Source organism: Cervus canadensis, chromosome 18 (assembly GCF_019320065.1).
Source record: "Cervus canadensis isolate Bull #8, Minnesota chromosome 18, ASM1932006v1, whole genome shotgun sequence".
In the NCBI taxonomy this organism is placed as follows: Eukaryota; Metazoa; Chordata; class Mammalia; order Artiodactyla; family Cervidae; genus Cervus; species Cervus canadensis.
In genome coordinates this window covers 7,121,086-7,144,192 of record NC_057403.1, presented here as the reverse complement: position 1 = coordinate 7,144,192, position 23,107 = coordinate 7,121,086, and the positions used below count along the sequence as shown (strand labels likewise).

Genomic DNA, 23,107 nt, shown 5'->3' with positions numbered 1-23,107 from the left:
CCGGGTCTCTGGAACCGCTGCTTGTGAACCTCGTCGGCCGCCATCCTTTCATCTTCGAGGGGTCGTGTCTGCTTCAGAGGGTGGTCGCCTGGTTTTAAAACAGCTGTTCCGTGATTTGCCTCCAGCGGTGAAGACAGAAGGCATCCATCAGGTCAGTGTTGAGTTCTGGGCGTGTTTCAGGGCCAGGGAGAGCGGCTTAGGGTGTTTGTTGTTGTTGTTCCAGATTGCGTAGGGGTAGGCGTTGGGGTGAAGCGAGTGGTCTTGCAGCCTGCTGCCTTTTGTGTTTGTGGACCAACCCCGGGGATTCGTGATGAGAGTTTTCCCTGGTGGGGGAGCACACGGGTTACTGTGTTGGATCTGTAACCTAGCTGGACGCCACCAGGCCTTCCTGGCACAGGCCTTCCCTCATATCCTCTGCTTCAGTTCCTCTCTGAAGTACCTAGATAGTAGTATTTAATGTACGTTTCATGAGTTGATTTGCAGAGGTTAAAAAGAAAAAACCTCCCCCTCTCCAACAAAGAAGAAGATATTAATAAGCTATTCAGTGAGGTAGAGCACAGAACCCCAGGCCTCCTGCAACCTAAGGACTGATACCATTAACCCCTGTGAAACCACCCTGCTACCTCACTATTAGCCAATTAAAGAATTGTGCACAAGCTGATCTTAGATCCTGAGAACCCCATCCCTCACCTGGCTTTTAAAAGTGCTTTGCCAGATCCCTTCAGGGAGTTAAGGGCTTTTTAGGGCAAGAGCCGTCTTGTCTCATTGCAAGGCCTTGATATAAACCCTTCTCTGTTCCAGACTCCAACCTTTCAGTTTGTTTGGCTTTGCTGTGTCTTGAACATGATTAACAGCAGGACAAATTGGGAGGTCTTTTCTGGAGAGTAACATTTGGGGTGTCTGGTTGGGGGATTGGAACTCGTGTCCGTGTTAGGGACAGCGTTTGGGGAGCTTATTGCATGTTTAATTTTAGATGTGGAGTTTCTGGTCTTGCATCCATGTTTATTATATATTCCTGTTGAAAATATGTTTTCAGGTTCATCCTAAAATCAGGGCTTCCCTGGTACTCAGCAGTAAAGTGTCTACCTGCCAATGCAGGAGACCGAGGTTCGATCCCTGGGTGGGGAAAATCCCTTGGAGAAGGGAACGGCAACCCACTCCAGTATTCTTGGGCTTCCCTTATGGGTCAGCTGGTAAAGAATCCGCCTGCAATATGGGAGACCTGGGTTCGATCCCTGGGTTGGGAAGATCCCCTGGAGAAGGGGAAGGCTACCCACTCCAGTATTCTGGCCTGGAGAATTCCATGGACTGTCTCAAAGAGTTGGGCACAACTGAGCAACTTTCACTTTCCAGTATTCTTGCTTGGGAACTCCCATGGACAGAGGAGCCTGGCAGGCTACTGTCCATGGGTTGGCAAAGAGTCAGACACAACTGAGCAACTAACACGCTTTAAACACTCCTCCAGAAAACAACTCTTGTTAAAGTTTAGTATATTTCATTTTTAGCGTTGGGATCAGGTGTGTAGGTATTGGTATGATTTTATACATTTTAATCTAATGTCCTATCATAACCATTTGAAAGTTTTATTTCCTTTTAAAAAACTAAAAAAAAAAAAAACAAAAAACTACTGCAGTTATGTTCCATCAAGTGGGTATTTTAATTTGAGAAGAAGCGATACAGATGTAGGTACTACACTTTTAGGAACGTGTAAATGGATTCCTTTTAACTCAAGTTTTTTTGTTTCTTTGACGAGCTGTGATTTTTCTATATGTGTTTTGGACATGTTTTATTATGTTTGTTTGTAAACGGGTTATACTTTTGTTGTAACTGTAAATAGTGTCATTTTTTTTCCGGTATGACCCCGCTCCCTCTTTTTTGTGTCTTCTAATTTTATGTAATGCACAAGAGCAAAAATTTAAAAGATATACTTACTTTGTCACCTCATTCCACTCGTGATATTACTAATTAATTCCTTCAAATTGAATTCTTTATGTTTTCTAGTTGAGCATCTTTGTCATCTGCAAATAGAGTTGGCCAGGTGGCAAGTTTATGGACTGGAGTAAGAAAAACCTGCTTCTCCCTCTGACTTGGGTAGGTTAATCTCTGAGTCAAGGCTTCATCAATTGTGAAAAAATCTGTCATAATTCCCATTTTCATAGCTGTTAGAAAGATGAAATGAGCAAAAGTTCTTTGAGTACAAAGCATAGTATTTAATAGTCTGAATAAATGGTACCTGCACTTTATCAAGTTATTAATCTTTCCTAAAGCCTTCCCACCCACTTTATTGAGATGTTATTGACATAGAACATTCTGTAAGTTTAAAGGTGTACAGTTGTGTTTATTTAATACACTTACATATTACAAAATGATCACCACCATAAGTTAGCCAACATCTGCATCATGTGACATAATTACCATTTCTTCTTAGTGGTGAGAACACTGAAAATCTACTTTTTTTTTTTTTGTTAACTTTCAAGTGTATGTTCTTAGTTGCTCAGTCGTGTCTGACTTTTTGTGAACCCATAGGCTGTAGCCCACCAGGCTCTGCTCTCCATGGGGATTCTCCAGGCCAGAATACTGGAATGGGTTGTCATGCCCAACTCAGGGATCGAATCCAGGTTATAATACAGTATTTAACTGTAATCACCATGCTGTACATTACAGTCCCCTCAAAAGGCCTTTTAATTTTATTTTCATTGATAATTTCTCTCTCTCTTTAAAATTTTCTTTATGTTGCAAGATTTCTCAATATTTTATATTCCTGGAAGAAACCATACCTGTTCATAATGATTTGTTCTTTTAACATGGGACTGAATTCTGTTTGCTTATATTTTGCCAAGTATTTTTGCACCTAGAAATCAAAAAATGTTTTGGATTTGTTTCAGAATAATCCAGTGGTGGTGGGGGTATAGATAAAACAAATTAGATTTGAGTTGATAATTGTTGAAGTCACACAATGGATGGATGTGTGGAGTTTGATTATGCTGTTTTTTTTTTTTTTTTTAATTTTTAAAATTTTGTTTTTCTATGGCTGCACTGGGTCTTCATTGCTGCACGTGGGCTTTCTCTGGTGCGGCAAGTAGAATCTGCCCTCTAGTTGTGGTGCATGGGGTTTCTCACTGAGGTGGCTTCTCTTGTCGCAGAGCATGAACTCTAGGCACTCGGGCTCAGAAGTTGGTGTGCCTGGGCTTAGTTGCCCCAAGGCATGTGGAATCTTTCTGGACCATGGATTGAACCCATGTCCCCTGCATTGGCAGGCAGCCTCTTAAGCACTGAACCACCAGGGGAGTCCCTGAGTATACGGTTTTCTGTGGGGGTTTTTTGTACCTGAGGTTTAAATTACTGTTCCTTCTTTTGCTTGAAATTAAAAAAAAAGATTGTGAAAATGTATAAGTGAAACTGATCTGTACTTTTCCTTAAAAGCCTTTTTCAAGTGTAACACCCAAAATTAAAGACTAGAATATTACAGAAATAAAAACCAAATAAAAAAAGAACAGAATATTATAGGGACTTCCTTGGCAGTCCAGTAGGGCAGTCTGCCCTACCACTACAGAGGCATGGATTCAATTCCTGGGCATTCCTGGTTGGGGAACTAAGATCTCACATGCCAAACAGCATGGCTAAAAAAAAAGAGAGTATTCTAGTGCCCTAGAAGCCTCCACCTCCTAATCTCCCTCCACTCCAGAGGCAGTTACTTTCCTAAAAACATATTAAATTTGCCTATTAACTTTATGTAAGTGGAATCATACATTACCTGTTCTCTTGTGTCTGGCTTCTTATGTTCAATATTTTGTTGTGAAATTCATCTAAGTTATTGCATATAGCAATAGATCATTTCTTTTCATTGCTATTAGTATTCCATTGTGTGAAAGTAAAAGAAATTGTTAGTTCCTCAGTTGTGCCTGCCTCTTTGTGACCCCATGCACTGTAGCCCCCCAGGCTCCTCTGTGGAATTCTCCAGGCAAGAGTTCTGGAGTGGGTAGCCATTCCCTTCTCCAGGGAATCGTCCCTACTCAGGGATTGAACCCAGGTCTCCTGCATTGCAGGTGGATTCTTTACCATCTCATTTCTTTTTATTGCTCAGTCATGTCTTGATTCTTGCAACCCCATGGACTGTAACCATCAGGCTTCTCTGTCCATGGAATTCTCTTGCCTCTCCAGGCAAGAAACTGGAATGGGTTGCCATTTCCTACTCCACTATATTATATACATGTACAGGCAATGGCAACCCACTCCAGTACTCTTTCCTGGAAAATCCCATGGGCAGGGGAGCCTGGTGGGCTGCAGTCCATGGGGTCTTGAAGAGTCGGACACAACTGAGCGACTTCACTTTCACTTTTCACTTTCATGCATTGGAGAAGGAAATGGCAGCCTGCTCCAGTATTTTTGCCTGGAGAATCCCAGGGACGGCGGAGCCTGGTGGGCTGCCGTCTCAGGGGTCACACAGAGTTGGACACGACTGAAGCGACTTAGCAGCACGTTCTGTTATATTCTTTTCCAGTACTGTTTATTGTAAAGTACTGAATATATAGTTCCCTGTGCTATACAGTAAGACCTTGTTGTTTATAGAGCCAACATTTTTGTACTTCATTTTTCCTGAACTGGATCTGTGTGAGATCTTAGCCATGGACAAGACCATGAGCTGGTTTTTATTTCCCATCTTCTCTTCCACTTTCACTCTCTTCCAACTTTGTCAAAAAAGGCATTCATCTCACCCATTTCATATGTTTCTGTGGGACTCAGCCCCGTGATAGAAAAGCTTTCAGGGAGTTAAAGAGACTTGAACTATTGGGACATTCTGTTAGAGTGATTACTCGTGGCTAGAGAGAGCTGTGGCCACAGGTTCAGTCGTTGAATTTGCTCTTGAATCCACAGGTTCTAGTCTACAGGACCATCTTCAGTAATAGAAGAAGGAGGCTCCAGTCTTGGGAGATCATGGATTCTGGCAGCAGCCTGACCTGAGATCCCTGACCATAACCTCCAGGCAGGTCTGGAAAGAGAGAAGACAGAACACACCCTGGAGTTACACGCCCTTTCTTAAGAACTGGAGAAGATGAACAAGGTCCAGGTGAGGTTTGTGTTATCTGTTTTACTCCTTTGTTTCCCAGGGGACGTGTGGAAGCGTCTAAAAAGCAGTCTGGTGAAATGAGAGCAGTATGAAGTGAAAAGTGAAGTGATGGTCACTCAGTAGTGTCAGACTCTTTGGGACTCCCATGGACTGTAGCCCACCAGGCTCCTCTGTCTGTGGAATTCTCCAGGCAAGAATACTGGAGTGGGTAGCCATTCCCTTTTCTAGAGGATCTTCCCAACCCAGGGACTGAACCCTGGTCTCCTCCATTGCAGGCAGATTTTTTACCGTCTGAGCCACCAGGAAAGCCCTGAGAAGAGTATATGTTAATAAAAATTAGAATCTGCTGTACAGTAAGCTTAGGCTAAAATCTTAAAATAGAAGCAGATTCTTCCCTTATAACTTCTTAAACCCAGTTTCAGAAAATGAAGTCAGAGCCAATTATTCTTGGTTTGATCTTTGTATTTTTAATTCATAGCTCCATTCACGTGCACGAGGTTTAAGCACACAAAAGTCTTTGCATCAAAAGAGAATATCCTCTTGTACCTTTTTCTCACCAAAGAGTAGCATGTTAATAATTTGGGTCTCCCATCAAATTCATGTTTGGTAACATATATCTATATTTATATTAATTTACATATATCTTAATATATGCATTTCTATATGCATACATATGTAAACTTATAGATGTGTAGCTGAATACATTAGAGTTTTTCACATGTCTGGGATGAGACAATATACTATTTGGGGGCTTGATTCTTTTCATTTAAGAGAATGCCTTGAAGATCATTGATACCAGTATATTTAAATCCATCTCATTGATTTTAACATTTGCATAATATTTCACAGCATGGAGGTATAGGATACCCTGTCTGCCTCTGATAGACATCTAAATTAATAACAGATTTTTCGCTCATATGAACAAAGACATTCTTAACTGCACGGTGTCTTTTATTTCTGTGCAAATATTATCTTAGTTCTTTTCTAGGCTGGGAAGGACTAATTTGTAGAATTCCGCAGGGCTGTGGTTTGAGTTTTGTGTGCCCCCACAGTTCGTATGTTGATATTTTAACTCTTCAAAGATGATGGTATTAGGAGGTGGAGGCATTTGGAGGTGTGTAGGTCAGTCATGAGGGTGAGGTCTTCACAAATGGGATGAGTGTCCTTATAAGAGAGAATACACAGGGATCCCTCGCCCTTCCCTGTGAGAACCCAGTGAAAAGGTGCCCTCTGTGAACCAGGGAGCGGGCCCACACTAAAATGTGGCCATTATGGCCTTTGATCCCAGACTTCCCAGCTGCCACAACTGTGAGAAATAAATTTGTTTTTATAAGCTACCCAGTCTGTGGTATTTTATTATAGCAACCCAAGTGGACTAAGACATAGTCACGGGCTTTCCCTGGTGGCTCATTGGTAAAGAACCTGCCTGCCAACGCAGGGGACACGGGTTCAATCCCTGGGCTGGGAAGATCCCACATTGCTACAGAGCTAGGCCCGAGCACCACAACTACTGAGCATGTGCTCTGGAACCCGGGAGGCGCAACTGCTAAAGCCCTCTGGCCTAGAGCCTGTGCTCTGCAACAAGGGAAGCCGTGACCCTGAGAGGCCCACACACCACAGCTAGGGAGTGGCCCCCACAGCTAGAGAAAAGCCAGTGCAGCAACAAAGACACAGCACAAAAATAAATAAATACAGATTTTTTTTTAAAAAGACACATGGTCTATCCTCTGTGAAATAGCCACATCCACAGCACACATGATTTATCATGGGGAAGATAAACAGAATGTGTTCCTGAGACTTCCGTGGTGGTCTAATGGTTAGGATTCCAGGCTTTCACTGCTGTGATCCAGGTTCAGTCCCTGGTCAGGGAACTGAGATCCCATGAGCTGTGTCGTACGGCCAAAGAATAAAATAAAAATGAGGTCTCTGCTGATTTATAAAAAAATAAAAGAACATGTTCTTACTCTTTTTTTCCACATCACATATTCCACTGCAAATTGCGCTGGGATTTGTTATTACAGGGCTCTGTGTCATTCGAGGATGTGGCTGTGGGCTTCAGCCAGGAGGAGTGGCAGCTCCTGGGCCCATCTCAGAAGGCCCTGTGCTGGGACGTCATGTTGGAGAACTACTGCAACCTAGTGTCAGTAGGTAAGGGCAGCATGTGCTCAGGCCACGCGGGATGGCGGTTCTCCTGCTCTCTGTCCGTCTCTGGCTCAAGCCATGCCTGCTTCACCCCCACCCTACTCAAGTGACTGACCTCGCCATCTACAAACTTACCCCAGCCCCGGCTAATGCCCATTCTAGCTTTAGATCAGAACGTCTCCACTGTGAGAGCTTATCACAGGGGTGGTGATGGGTGTGCCCCTCTGCTGGTTTCCCTGGTAACCAATGAGTCAACCTGACATCAATTTCCCCTGTAACTGGTAATGCACCCCTCATCCCAGCAAAGACTGCCACCATGTCCTGCCTGCCACGTACCACACACAGTGGGGTGTTGCTCCAGGACTTTGCGTCAGACAAGTAAGCTCCTCCCTCCGTTAAACCATTGACGTCTCTGTCCCTGACTCCAGGCTCTTTTTCTGTGGTTTGAACTTGGATGAGTCTGGGGCTTGGAGGACTGCAGGGTGCAGCCCAGCAGACAGCATTATAGTCAGTTGCCTTTTCTTCCTCATTCAGTGAAATCTATAGGGTTCCTGGAATGTTGTATTTTATGGGTGGGACTAAAGCACTGTAGGTCCTAGAATGCATGTTCTCCCTTTCCAAGTTAAAGGTTTTTACTTTACCAAAGTACAAAGGAAGTGGTCCCCGAAATCAATTTTTCTACAGTTCTCGTAGATCACCCTGGCTCAAATGCTCAGCACCAGCCATCCCGTGATTTCCCATTTACAGGATATCAGGCTCCCAAACCAGATTCACTCTTTCAGTTGGAACAAGGACGACCCCCGTGGAAGGTCAAGGGAGCAGCCCTGAGTCCAACCTGCCCAGGTGAGTAAGCACAAACCAAGAAGGTGGGAAGAAACGACATGAAAATTCAGTTAGTCAGTGACAGGTTGACACTCCTGAAGTGTTATCTAGAGAACTTCCCTGATACCAGTTGGTGGCCCAATAGCCTAACACCTTTCTGCATGTTTTTATTAGGGCTCTTCTTCTTTGCCTGCTATTCAAGGATGATGTCTTCTTTTTTACAGTTTTCTGGATCTTACTGTGGTCTGTGTCATCCAAGACCTGGAGGTCTTAAGCTGGTTCCGTGCCTCCCAGCACGCTCCCTCATGCCTTGTCCTTTGCTTTGTCTGCAGGGGCTCACTTCCTGTCCTCCACCTTCCTCACTATGAGGTCGCTCTCACCACCCATACAGATCGCTTTGCGCTTAGCACTGCTCCCTGCCTCTGCAGTATCACCTCCCCTTTTGACAGAGCTGTTCTCCCTCCCTGACAACCCACCTCACCTTCATTCATCTGAAAACCACACACACCTTGTCTCCCAGGGGACCTCTGTCTACTGATTGACCCTCTGCTTCCCCAACTTTCAGGTTATGGTTTTTGTTGTTAATCTTCTGTTAAAAGTTTGACTCAGTCTCAGGGCCTCAGCTTTCTGTTCTCTGCTGGAGGGTCCCAGGTTGACTCCTGCTAATGTCTGACCTACACTCTAACCCTCTGCATGTTGCCAGCCACCAGGGCCGCTGGCCTGTAATGCTCTACTTCCGGTGTGTGAGACCAGAATCCTCTTTTCTCCCAGATACTGTCTTCACCCTCAGAGTGTGTGTTCACACATAGGGAAGATTTAAGCTCTCTGACAGATATTCCTGGGTTGACAACTCTCTTTCTATAGTCTAATCTGCCCTCTCATGCTGCATTTTACCTGCATCCAAAGTAATTATCCTGTGAAATCCTTTTTCCTTCAGTTTCATGAATGAGATCATTTTTCCTCTTGGTGAATCCTTTTCCTCCCCATGTGTTTTGTTTAGGTTCTACCATATTGCTCTGCCTTTCAGTTACCTGGAGTCTTCCCTGTTTGGCTCTGTTATTTCTGTGGTAGTCCAGTGGTTAAGGCTCCATGCTTCCTCTGCAGGGGTCACAGGTTCGATCCCTGGTCAGGGAACTGAAGTCCCACATGGCATAGGACATGCCCCCCCCCAACCTCAAAAAAAAATTGAAAAGGCATTCTGTATGGATTCCAGGTGCCTTCTTTTGGACTTCCCTGGTGGCTCATATGGTAAAGAATCTGCCTGCAATGCAGGAGACCTGGGTTCGAGTCCTGGGTCAGGAAGAGCCCCTAGAGAAGGAAGTGGCTACCCACTCCAGTATTCTTATCTAGAGAATTCCATGGACACAGGAGCCTGGCGGGCTACAGTCCATGGAGTCACAAAGAGTTGGACACGACAGAGTGACTAACACTAACTAACTGCTGTTCCTGTTTAATTTTGTTTTATAATACTGTCATTTTTTTCACAGAGCATAGGATACACTTCCATGTAGACGTTTCTCTTAGACTGAGATCTTATAAGAGCTAACTCAAACCATGGCATTTTTATACTCCATTCGCCCCCTAGAATTATCATAGATATTTTCATTGTTCTTTTTCCTAGAAGAAATGTGGGAGATTGATCCTATGCAGTGGCACCCAGAAAACCAAAACAGGATTATAACTTTGGAAAAATGTCCACAAAGTTATGCAAATAATTTTAATTTATGCAAAAGCCTTGTTCCTTTAACACAAAGACACAATAAGATTGGCTCACACTGTAAAAGTCTGAAGTCACTGTTAGGTTTAGTTTTTGGGAATAGAAGATACTCAGGAAAGGATTCTGATGGGTTCAGTGGGTATGGGAAATCATCTGTCTGCCTCCAGGATAATAAAACTCTTAGTGGAATCAGATACTATGGTTGTGTGAAACCCAGTAGCACTAAATCACCACTCAGTGGCCGTCAGAAAACTTATTCAGGAAAGAAGCCATATGCATGCAGTGAGTGTGGGAAGGCATTCTCCAGGAAGGCACAGCTCATTAGACATCAGACAACTGAAAGGGGAGAGAAGCCCCCACAGATGCAGCACATGTGGGAAAGCATTCATGAAGATTCAGCTCACTGAACATCAGAGAACTCATAGGGGAGAGAAGCCCCCACAGATGCAGCACATGTGGGAAAGCATTCATGAAGATTCAGCTCACTGAACATCAGAGAACTCATACGGGAGAGAAGCCCCATGAATGTAATGAATGCAGGAAAGCCTTTTCCAGAAGGTCGCAGCTCATGGTCCACCAGAGAAGTCACACAGGAGAGAAACCCTGCGGGATGTGGTGAGTGTGGAAAAGCCTTCAGCCAGAGGTGCTGGCTCAAGAGACATCAGCGCTCACACCGGAGAGAAACTATATGGCTGCCGTGTGTGTGGGAAGGCCTTTTCCCAAAAGGCTTATCTCATTGCCCATCAGAGACCCCACACAGGAGAGAAGCCCTATGAGTGCCGCAAATGCAAAAGAATCTTCTTTTTTAAGTCTGACCTGACCAAGCATCAGAGAATTCACACAGGAGAGAAACCGTATGAGTGCAGTGACTGCAAAAAGGCCTTCCGAAGTAAGGCAAAGCTCATTCAGCACCAGCAAACTCACACCAGAGAGAGACCGTACAGCTGCAGTGAATGCGGCAAAGTTGGCCCACATGTTCTCATCAAACATAAGAAGACTCACTGGAGAGAGAAAGCTGTAGATTCCCCAGAGCTGAAGAAGCCCTCCTCCAGGCGTCATAGCTCTTTATGCCTGAGCAAACTCGTTACAGGAGCAAAGCCCTGTGAACACAGTGCCTGCGGAGATGGTGTCTTCGGGAACCCAGTCCTTAGTAAACAGTGAGCTGCTAAGGGGCAGAAACGGTGATTGTGGCCCAGCCTTTTCTAAGAAGTCAGGCCTCAGTAGATAATCAGGGGTTTACCCAGGGAATAAGCCTCGGAAATGCACTGAATGTGACCACCCCTTCAGTAACAAATTGTGTCTTATATGTTACAGATACCGCATAGCAAGAAAAATCCTCGGGTATCAGAGATGGGGGAAAGCCTTGAGCCAGAATCTTCCCCACACTCATTATGTATCAGTGCTCACTTAGGGCAGAAATGCCGGACTTCCCTCGTGGTTCAGTGGTTAAGACTCCAAGCTTCCAGTGCAAGAGGTGCAGGTTCGATCCCTGGCTGAGGAACTAAGATCCCACAGGCTGTTGTGGGGTGCAGCCAAAAAAAGAAACAAGTTGATGTCAGGACAAAAATGCCGTGGATGCAGTGGTCGTGGAGAACATGTCTATGAAAAGTTAGACTTAGTAAATATCAGTGAGATCACATGGAGCAGAAATGTAGTTCTCGTGGGGAACCCATTTCCCAGAGGTGGTATCCCAGTGGGTTTCAAAGAGTTCCCACGGGACCGAAACCTTAGGAAAGAGTGGGATGGTCTTCAGTGATCAATTATACCTTCTCACTTGTCAGAGAAGCATAGAAAGACAACCTTAGAGGTGCTGAAAGTGGAAAAAACATTTATAAAATGTGGAAGAATGCATAGAAAAGAGAAATCCCCTGAAAGCCATAAAAAAAAAAAGGAAATTGTATCCTCAAACTAAGTTGTGTATCACAGTTTTACCTTGGGAAATGGGGAGAGACTGCTCTAAGTAAAGGAAATCTTAGACGTCAGGAATTGCACTATGGAGTGAAAACCTCAGAATATAATGAATGTAAAAGAACAGCTGTATTAGTTTCTTGTGGCTGCTGTAACCAGTTTTCACAAACTCAGTGTTTCAGAATAGCACAGTGTATTAGTCCAGAGATCTGAAATCCAAAATGCATCTCTCTGGGCTTAAAAACAAGGTTGTTGCAGGGTCACATTTCTTTATGGAGGTTCTAGAGCAGACTCGGTTTCTTTGTCTTCCCAGCTTCTAGAAGCTCCCCAGATTCCGTGACTTTTGGCCCCTTTCCTTCCTTAAGGCCAGTGATGACTGATCAACTCTTCCATCTCATTTTTCTGCCTCCTCCTTCCATACTTAAGGACCCTTGTGATTACATTGGGCCCACCCAGAAAATTCAAAATAATCTCCTATCTTAAAATCAGTTAATTAGCATCTTTAACTCCATCTACTAACTGTGTCCCCTTTGCTTTATAATACAGCCTATTCACAAGTCCTGGATATAAGGATGTAGACATCTTTGGGAGGCCATTATGCTGCCTATCAAAGGCTACCCTTTGGCACCCAATGGTTCGTGTCCATCCCACGTGTAAAATGGATTCACCCTATCCCACCATCTCCAAGTGTCTCAGCCTGTTACAGGACCAACTCAGAGTCCAAAATCTCACCTAAAACGGATCCACTCAGGAGTGCGAAATCTCACCTTCTAAAGCTAATATTGGTGAGCCTCTGGGTATAATCTGCCCTGGGGCACAGTTTCTCTCTGTGAACCTTAAAACTCTAGAAACAATTTATTTGGCCCTAAAATGGCTTAATGCCATCTTCTGCCTTAATTCCTCTTCACCATACAATGTAACAGATTTCCAGATTCTGGAAATTGGGACATGAACATCTTTGGGGTTTGCCCTGATATTGCCTACCCCAAAAACATTAGATTTCAGAGAGTTTGCACTTCAGTAAATTCCTGCCTACCCCTTCAATAAATTTGGAACAGCATGTTCCCAGTGAAGCAGTTATCTAAAGTAATTATGATCTAAGTACATTAACATTTTTTTTCTTTAATCAGAGAATCTTGTACTAATTCTTAGACATGAACACTGTGGAATGCTCTTGAAACATATGAATCAAATTGTCAGCACTGGAAAAGAACTCTCTCCTAATGGAACATGAGATTTTTGCTGCTGGAAATACTACCAAACATAACGTTTGTATCTGTTCTGAAATTGAATAGATTAATATATCCACATATAAAATTCCATGGGCAGAGGATCCTGGTGGGCTACAGTCCATTTTAATCAGCAGAATTACCAAGAAAAAGATTAAAAATATGAAACACAAAACACTAAGCAGACCGTGAAAAGGACGCTTGTTTGCGTTAGGAGAACTGAAATAAGACAGCAGCATTTTGTTCAGGCTCAGCCGGGATCATGCACATCGGGTGACTCAAGTTATTTGTTGCTCAAATTATTGGCTATGCGTGTCTGCAGATGTTCCTGAAAGTGCTGTGATTATTGATTTTGGGTTAAAAAGAAATTTTAGCAGTCAGGTGAATTCACGGTTAAATCCATGAATAATGAAAACTGACTGAACTTTATTTTTAAATTTTTCTGCTGGTTTATGTACATCTAAATGGTCGTTTTAATAATATCCTTTCTACATATTTTAGATATCCTGTTTCTCAATACAGTAAACCTTTATCTTAAACATTCATATTATCTTGTGTTGATAATTCCTGTATGTGTAGTCATTTCATATCTGATTCTGTTATTTGTTCTATCTGTTGAAAAGTGTCCAAAAGCTCCTTGAGGGCAGATTTTTGCTGTGTTTATATGTTAGCACTTAGTTCTTCACCTTTTAAATAGTTGTCTGAGATGTTTTATAGAGACATTTTATATCCCTGTTTTAGGGATATTTTACCTGTAAAATATAGTGAATATGCTTTTGAGAAACTTCTGATTTACTAGACTAGTTGATAATTAAGTGTTCAATTGCAAAATCAGTATAAGGGCATTTTACTTCTTTTCATAGTAACTGATGAAAACTGTTACCCAGAGAGAGAGCGCCTTGGTAACTTATGGTGAAAACAGCCACCTGTAGGTCTTTTGCTCATTAATAATGATCACCACAGGCTTCCCAGGTGGTGCCATGGGAAAGAATCCACCTGCCAATGCAGGAGGCCCAAGAGACATGGGTTCAATTCCTAGGTTGGGAAGATCCCCTGGAGGAGGAAATGGCAACCCACTCCAGTATTCTTGCCTGGAAAAATTCCATGCACAGAGGAGCCTGGCAGGCTGTAGTCCATGGGATCACAAAGAGTCGGATACAATTGAGCACACATACACATTCACAATGATCACCACACACTGGAAGAAGAATGTGTGATAATTAATAGGGACTGGTGTTATTTGACGGAGAAGGCAGTGGCACCCCACTCCGTTACTCTTGCCTGGAAAATCCCATGGACGGAGGAGCCTGGTGGGCTGTGGTCCATGGGGTCACTGAGAGTCAGACACGATAGAGCGACGTCACTTTCACGTTTCACTTTCATGCATTGGAGAAGGAAATGGCAACCCACTGCAGTATTCTTGCCTGGAGAATCCCAGGGATAGGGGAGCCTGGTGGGCTGCCGTCTGTGGGGTCTCACAGAGTCGCACACGACTGAAGTGACTTAGCAGCAGCAGCAGCAGTGTCATTTGAGGATACTTCCATGGACTTCACCTGGGAAGCGGGCTTCCCTGGTGTCTCAGATGGTAAAGCATCTGCCTGCAATGGCAGAGACCTAGGTTCAATTCCTGGGTTGGGAATATCCCCTGGAGAAGGAAATGGCAACCCACTCCAGTACTCTTGCCTGGAAAATTCGATGGACAGAGGAGCCTGGAAGGCTACAGTCCATGGGGTCGTAAAGAGTTGGACACGACCGACCTACTTCACTTCTACTTCTTCACCTGGGGGGAGTAGCAGCCACTAGGTTCTGCTTAGAAGAGCCAACATCAGGATGTGTTACTGGAGAATTCTAGTAACCTGTGACACTAGTTAATGATTGCCCTGTGTCATTCAGAACACAGCCAATAGCCTTTCCTTTTTTAGTTGCCCTAACATCCAAAGAGCCTCAAGATACTGGAGTTGAGTTTATAGACAATAGATTTTCAGTCCTTCTGTTCCCATGAGAACTTAATGGGCTTTCATCTTTATTAGATCTTTAATCTGCCAAGATGAGAGTGTGTCCATTCCAGAAACATTTTGTGCTCTTCCCAGACATCCCCCACCAAATACAATTGTAAGCATCCAGGTCTTTGTCATTTCCCATGAACAGGCTATCAAGCTACCAAACCAGATGTGATCCTTAACTTCGAGCCCGGAGAAGAGCCATGGAAAGTAGAAGATGAAATGCAGCATCAGTACTTTTCAGGTAAGTAAGCAGCTGAGAAGCCGCAAGATGGGAGACCTTAAAAGTAGTTGGACGTGAAAGGTTGACCCTTCTGAATGTGTTTAGCAAGGCTAAAACTCTGAAGGTTGTTGTTGTTTAGTCACTAAGTCATGTCTGACTCTCTACAACCCCATGAACTGCAGCATGCCAGTCTTTCCTGTCCTTCACTGTCTCCCAGAGTGAAAACAAACTCATGTCTGTTGAGTCTGTGATGCCCTCCAACCATCTCATCCTCTGTCGCCCCCTTGTCCTGCCCTCAATCTTTCCCAGCATCAGGGTCTTCTCCAATGAGTCAGTTCTTCGTATCAGGTGGCCAGAGTACTGGAGCTTCAGCTTCTGCATCAGCCCTTCCAGTGACTTCAGGTTTAATTTGCTTTAGGATGGACTGGTTTGATTTCCCTGCTGTCCAAGGGACTCTGAAGGTCTTTACAAACACCTAAGTCATTGATGAGGCTCTCTTGCATGCTGTTTCCAGGAAAATGTGCCTCTTTTTCTCTCTCAGATTGACTCAGTGTTCAGTAATTAGTTTCCTTACAGCATCCAAACTTCCTCCTCCTCCTTCCTCTTTGGCAGCGTCATTTCCTTTCTCCACATTCCCTTTAGCTTCTTTTACCTTATCAAATAATGCCACAATTCTTCTAGTTAATACAGCAGCACCGGTGCCGGTGGCTTTCTGTGGGCCATGTGAGAATGTATCAGAGCAAGCCAGAATGTGGAAATACTGACCACAGTGGTGATCTGTAAATGTGATATTAGAGTGTTGGGAAGGTTCATTGTCTATTGCCTGCAGAATTAATTAGACAAGAAAGGATCAGTGAGATAGGGTAACTACACTTTAAGTTAAAAGCTGAGGATCCTTTATTCTAAACTGCTTACCCCAGATGTTTGTTCAAGACTTAACTTGGCATCTTTCCTTTGTAGTCATTGTTTGTGCCTGATGAATGGACCTTCTCCATACTCTGGGCACCTCCTAAAGTCTTCAGAGTTGAAAAGCATGAAGCTTCATCTTTGCCTGTTTCTGTCATTTGCTAACCAGTGTAAATTCATTAAATTTCTTGGCCTTAACAATACCATTTATTTGCTGATGACCCCCAAATTTCTGTCTGCTGACCAAACCTTCCCTCATCCTCATATAGTCACCTGATACTTCTTTTCTGCACTCAGAGATCTGATACCTACCTTATATTCACATCACTTTTTGTTCCTCTTTTCACTCACACCACAAATTTAATTCATCAGCAAGTTTGGTCTCACTCTCCTTATATCCCAAGGGCTCTACTCTTTTCTGTTACTATTATTTTCACTCACATGTCAATGTCCAGTATTTTTTGCCAAAATTGTTATAGTTTTCTTGAAAATACTCTTGACTTCTTTAATGTTGCTTCTCTCTGTTCTCCACACAATAATCAAGTGATTTTTTTTCAAAAATTTTGCTATTTTTATATATTTATAAAAAGGAAGTAAGGAAAGTCAGTGTTTCTATAGCTACTCACCACCCCACCCCCTGCAACGGTCATGAGTATAAGCTTCAGAAGCATCTGGCTTTTTAAAGACGTAATGTTTTGACAGTTACCTGGATTGAAAAAACCGGGTATGGCAAGATAAACCATCATGTAGAACAACCTTCTGAGTGGGAGGGGAGAGAGCAAAATCTAAAGTGTAATCTAAGAACGATGCTATATGACATAGCAGATCATTACCAGTTTTCATGACCACAGTCCACAAGCCTAAAAATAGTGTATGTCACAGTGTTTGAGACCTTGTAATTCACATACACAAAGGATGACATTTTTGAAGTGAAAGCCTAAGACGTCTCTCTCCTAGTATTACCTGAATGGCATCCTATTATTGTTATTAATAATATAATATCTGAATTCCTTCCAGAGTCCTCCTACACGTGAGCATTTCCTGACTACTGCCTACTCTTTTACTTCTTGTAAAAATGAAGTATAATGAAGTTAATTTTTGCAATCAACCCACTGCGTAACCAACATTTAGATCAGGAATACTAGAGTACTGTGCAGGATGCCATTGTGGGAATATGAAACAATTTAGTCATTCTGCATTCAGGCCATTATGCGTAATCCTCCTGTGTAACTTAATACAAATGTCGTCTTTTATCTTCTATTTTTTCCTTTTGAAAATATTTATTCCTAAATAGTTTAAACTTCATGTGAAATCCCAAGATTATACACAGATTTCATGTACATTGTTTTTGCAGGTTCCCTTAAGTGGTAGTATTTTACCACATTTGCTTTATCATAATCTGTCATTTTATACACACACACACACACACACATATACACAAGTACATATTGCTTTCCTGAACTCTTGACCCCTAATAATAACCCTTTATAAATATATAACTGTATTTCCTAGAAACAGGTAATTTAAAAAACATAAACAGAATAGTTATCAAAATCAGAATATTACTGCTTATACAGAACTATTATCCAATCTAGAGTTTCCTCAAATTTTACTAATTATCTCACTCTTATTTTTATAATAATAAAAAAAAAAAAAACCTTTTTCTGGACCTTTACTTGCTATGTTGTTCATTCTGCTATGAGTACTCTGGCTTTAATCTAGCTGTCAGAGTTTGCTAATTATAACTCAACTTCTTTAGGCAAGAAACTACATGGATGCAATCAAAATGCAGTGGATACTTGTCAACCACTCACAACCATGCCTTGGAGAACTCACGCAGGAAATAATTCCCATGGATGCCATGATTCTAAGAGAACCTTACCCAGTGAGTTAAAGCTAGTTACTCATCAGGACACTCACACAGGAGAAAGCCCATATCGATGCAGTCGATGTCAGAAAGCCTTCATTACAAAGTCAGCACTCGCCTATCATCAGAAGACCCGACACAGAGAAGGAAAGTCCCACAGATGCAGCAAATGTGGGAAAGCTTTTCCTTGGAAGTCAAAGCTCAGCTTACATCAGAGGACTCATTCAGGAGAAAGACCTTTCAGATGTGGAGTTTGTGATAAAGCCTTCATGGTGAAAGCACATCTCACTGTACATCAGAGAACTCACACGGGAGAGAAGCCATACAAATGCTCCGATTGTGAGAAAGCCTTCTCAAAAAAGGCTCAGCTCCTGATTCATCAGCGAATCCACACAGGAGAGAGACCATATAGATGCAGTGAATGTCAGCAAGCCTTCATCCAGAAGTCAGATCTCAGTGATCATAAGAAAAGTCATCACGTGGCAGAGAAATCCCACGAATGCAGTGAATGTGGGAAGATTCTGTCCTCTAAGTCAACTCTCATTGTACATCATAGAACCCATACAGGCGAGAAACCCTTCAAATGCAGTGCATGTGTTAGAGCCTTTACGTCAAAGGCACATCTCGTTATCCATGAGAGAGTTCATACAGGAGAGAGACCATATGAATGCGCAAACTGTGAGAAGGCCTTCTCCACTAAGGCGTATCTCATGATCCATCAGCGAATTCACACAGGAGAGAGACCGTATGGATGCAGTGAATGTCCGCAGGCTTTCATCCAGAAGTCAGGTCTCACTAACCACCTGAAAAATTGTCATGCCAAAGTGAAATTGTGTGAATGCCCCGAATGTGGGAAGGTTCTGTCGTGTAAGTCAACACTCATTATACATCAGAGAACCCACACAGGTGAAAAACCATTCAAATGCAGTGTATGTGACAAGGCTTTCACAGCCAAATCCTATCTCACCGTACATCAGAGAATTCATACAGGAGAGAAACCATATGAATGCCCCCACTGTAAGAAAGCATTTACTACTCTGTCAGCTCTTATCAGTCACCGGAGAACTCACACAGGAGAGAGGCCCTATGGATGCAATGAATGTCAGAAAGCCTTCTTTCGGAAATCAGTGCTTGCTAATCATCAGCGAACTCAGCATAGAGGAAAATCCTGTGCACAGTGACTGTGAGACTGTGATAAAGCTCTTCTCATTAACCTTATCTACGCACAGAACTCATAGAGAATGGAAATGCCATAAGTGCTCTCATTATACAGACTGTTCTGGAACTCCTTAATAGGAAAGAAACCTTGTACATGGAATGAAAGTTGCACATCTTCCATCTGAAGACATTCACCTTGTTATACCTTAGGATCTCGCCAAAAAAAGAAACATTATAGAGTCAGCGAGAATGGGCTTTCCTGGTGGTGCAATGGTATAAAGAATCTGCCTGCCAACGCAGGAGATGCAGGTTTGATCCCTGGATCGGGAAGATCCCCTGGAGTAGTAAAAGGCAACCCACTGCAGTATTCTGGCCTAGTGAATTCTGTGGGCAGAGGAGCCTGGCAGGCTGTAGTCCATGGGGTCACACAGAATCAGACATGACTGAGCATGCAACATAGTATATAGGCAGTGATTGTCAAAAGACTTTATTTGAAAGTCACAGGCTATGCATTTAAGAGTCAGCCCATGTGGGTGCAGGGAGAGCGGGAAATTTTTCTTTTTCAAGTCATGTTGGTTGTACATTAGGGTATTCATTCAGGAGAGGGACCCTGCAGTTGCAGTGAATACAAGCAAGCTAAGAAAAGTCACATCTCATTGTACATAAAAATGGAAGTTTCAGAAATGTTTTGATAATGACAATATCCCCTAGAAAAGTCAAAACTTTTTGATCATCTTGTACAGGAGAGAGATCCTATGGATGTGGTGAATGTGGTAGTCTTCCCACATCAACGTGATGTAAGATCTTCCTTACATCAACAGACTCAGAGAGGAGGAGAGCCTTGTTAATGTGGTAAACATAGCACCTCCTTCATGTAGATGATCTCCTTGGACTGCAAGAAGATCAAACCAGTCAATCCTAAAGGAAACCAACACATAATATTCATCAGAAGGACTTATACTGAAGCTGAACCTCCAATTCTTTGACCATCTTATTCAAAGAACTAACTCATTAGAAAAGACCCTGATGCTGGGACAGATTGAGGGTAGGAGGACAAGGGGGTGACAGTGGATGAGATGGTTGGATGGCATCAACGGCTCAATGGACATGAGTTTGAGCAAACTCTGGGAGATAGTGGAGGACAGGGAAGCCCGGCATGCTGCAGTCCATGGGGGTCACAGAGTCAAACACGACTTAGCAAGTGAACAATGACCCAGGAACTCCACTCATGGGTATATACCCAATAAAGTTGAAAACAGATAATTAAATACTTGCATAAGAATATTCATAGCAGCACACTGTTCACAATAACCAGAGGGTGGAAACAACCCAGATGCGCATCAGTGGCTAAATGGATAAACAAAATACATGTATATATGTAATAGAATATTAATCACCCATACAAGTGAACTATTGATACATATTATAAAATGAATAAGCCTTAGAAACAGTACACTGAGTGAAAGAAACCAGACCCAACACACCACGGACTGGGACTTGCCTGGTGGTCCGCTCGCTAAGACAGCACTTCCGATGCAGGAAGCCTGAGTTTGGTCCCTGGATGGGGAACTAAGATCCCACATGCCACCCAACTGAAAAAAAAAAAGATCACATATTTCTATAAAATGTCCAGAATGCATAACTCTATAGAGACATAAGAGTTTCCCTGGTGGCTCACTGGTAAAGAATCACTTGCCAGTTCAGGAGACCCAAATTCGATCCCAGGGTCAGGAAGATCCCCTGCAGAAGGAAATGGCAACCCGCTCCAGTATTCTTTGCCTGGAAAATCCCATGGACAGATGAGACTGGTGGCCTACAGTCCATGGTGTCTCAAAAGAGTCAGACACGACTGAGCGACTAAAGAACAACAACAACATAGAGGCATAAAGGAAATTGGTGGTTACCAGGACCTGGGGGGAATGGGGACTAGAGACTGAATGATTAATGGCTGCAGAGTTTTCTTTTAGAATGATGAAAATGCTTTGGAATTAGATAGAGGCGGTGGTTGCATAACATTCTCAGTGTAGTAAATGCTCACTGAATAGTTTGAAATGGTTAACTATATTTTGTGAATTTTTACATCAATAAAAAAAATTTGAAAAGAATAACATTGCAAGAACCTTGGCACTCAAAATGCAAATAAAAATCGTTTGTTCTTGTCCAGTAGCTAAGTCATGTCTGACTCTTTGTGACCCTATGGTCACACCAGGCTTCCCTGTCCTTCACTATCTCCCAGAGTTTGCTCAAATTCATGTCCATTGAGTCAGTGATGATACTTACAGAAAGAAAAAAAAAAAACCCTCCACAGCAAAACCAGTGTAAATATGCAGCCTTTAACATAATAGATATTAGCTACCAAAACTTTATAACTAACATATTTAATAATGAAATTTTGAAGATATTCTCTAGTTATTCATCAATGAGGTACACAAATCTGCGGTCTGTATTCCTGCTAAACACTGTGCTGGAGGTCTTAACCAACATAGCATGACAGTAATAACAACTAACGGGTTTAAAAATTGGAAACAAAATTGTCATTATTTGCAAATGATTTGATTGCCTATGTGGAGAGATGAGAACCCATAGACAATCATGTAGAAAAAGTCCACTGCATAGTACAGGGAAGTATATTCAATATCCTGTGATAAATCATAATGGAAAAGAGTATAAAAAAGGATGTATGTGTATAACAGTTATTTTGCTGTACAGCAGAAATTAACATTGTAAATCAACTATTGGGAGGCAAGTGGGGACAGAAAAGGTAATGTAGGAACATTGGTCTAATCATTTTCGTCTAGGGAGCAAGCTAGATATCATCCAAGCTGACATAAAAAAAATAGAAGACAAGTACATGTCAACGAAAAATTAGTCAATCTAAGGAAAATTTTATTCGAGCTCAGTTGAGAATTATAACCCAGGAACAGCCTCTCAGAAAGTTCCAAAACCTGTTCTGCCTGTTGGAAGTCAAAACACACTTATATACATTTTCTGAGACAGATGACTGTATGTTATATGGCATACCGTTGACAGTTTACACAGTCCAGATCTAAGCATCATTGTGGTCCCTTACAAAGTCAAGAAGGAGTGTGAAGGAGTTGTCTTGATGCTGGGAGAATGTTGCTCTTTATGGTTAAGCTGGTATTTCTCCTGATGGGGGAGGTTTGGTCGATGCCCAATGTAGATACACGGGCACGGTGGGGGGTGAGGGAAGGCCACCGGACAGAAAAAAAATTTTATGTTTAAATTTTTCTGGGAATTCCCTGGTGGTCCAGTGGTGAGGACTCCATGCTCTCACTGCCAAGGGCTGGAGTTTGATCCCTGCTTGGAGAACTAAAATCCCATAGGGCTTGTGGCACAGCCCAAGGATAATAATATAAAAAAACACATATTTCTCGTCTTACCATAAAGTGTGAATTTTATCTCAAATACACATAAAATATAAAAAGAAACATGAAGACAAGCGTACAGTTAACCCTGGGCAGTAGAAGGAAAAAAAGAGGAAGTGGAACTATACGAACCGTATCATTACATATAGTAGGCACTCAAGAAGTTAGGGCAGAAGCACTTTCAAAAGTGATTGGGTCACTTGTTGACTTGGCCCCAAGATGGTTCAAAAAGACAGATTTGGGCACGAAAGGTGGAGGGACTGGCAGGAGTGATCAGGGCTCCTGCAAGTGAGAATAAGATGCAGCCAGAGCCTTCCCGGCAATCCAGCGCCTCAGACACAGCCTGTGTCCTTAAGAGTGACATACTGTTAGCCAAATGCAAGTTCATGTGCTCGATGCGCTGTGAAACCAAACAACCTGCAATATGAGGGTTTGGAGCAGAGAAGGTCGTATTGCAGGGCCATGAAGGAGACAGGTGCGTCGTGCTCAAAAAAGCCCCAACTCCTGGAAGGTTTCAACAAAGCCCTTTTAAAGGCAAAGTGAGGGAGGGGCATGGTTGGTTATCACAGCCTTCTTGGTGTGGGTATCCTTGCTTCTTGCAGCTGTTGTCCACATAGGTCAGTTCACTTTGTTCCTGTAAACCTCCAACAAGACAAAGGTTATTGTCTCTTCTGCAACTTT

At 42.8% G+C, this 23,107-nt stretch overlaps 1 protein-coding gene and 1 pseudogene across 4 annotated transcripts; both read left to right on the top strand.

Annotated features, from left to right (window-relative positions):
* Positions 1 to 4: 4 nt before the first annotated feature.
* Positions 5 to 21,145, top strand: LOC122420621 (zinc finger protein OZF-like). 4 transcript variants are annotated; one of them, XM_043435949.1, is made up of 7 exons: positions 5 to 151; positions 2,002 to 2,091; positions 4,876 to 5,068; positions 7,090 to 7,216; positions 7,958 to 8,053; positions 15,035 to 15,130; positions 17,775 to 21,145. In XM_043435949.1, the coding sequence occupies exons 3-7, from the start codon at positions 5,054 to 5,056 to the stop codon at positions 19,061 to 19,063; spliced, it is 1,623 nt and encodes a 540-aa protein (XP_043291884.1). In that variant the 5' UTR covers positions 5 to 151; positions 2,002 to 2,091; positions 4,876 to 5,053; the 3' UTR covers positions 19,064 to 21,145. The 4 variants fall into 4 exon arrangements, with proteins under 4 accessions (XP_043291884.1, XP_043291883.1, XP_043291885.1 ...); XM_043435948.1 differs by having other exon boundaries at positions 7,895 to 8,053; XM_043435950.1 differs by lacking the exon at positions 2,002 to 2,091.
* LOC122420383 lies at positions 10,027 to 14,239 on the top strand (annotated as a pseudogene).
* Positions 21,146 to 23,107: the final 1,962 nt, after the last annotated feature.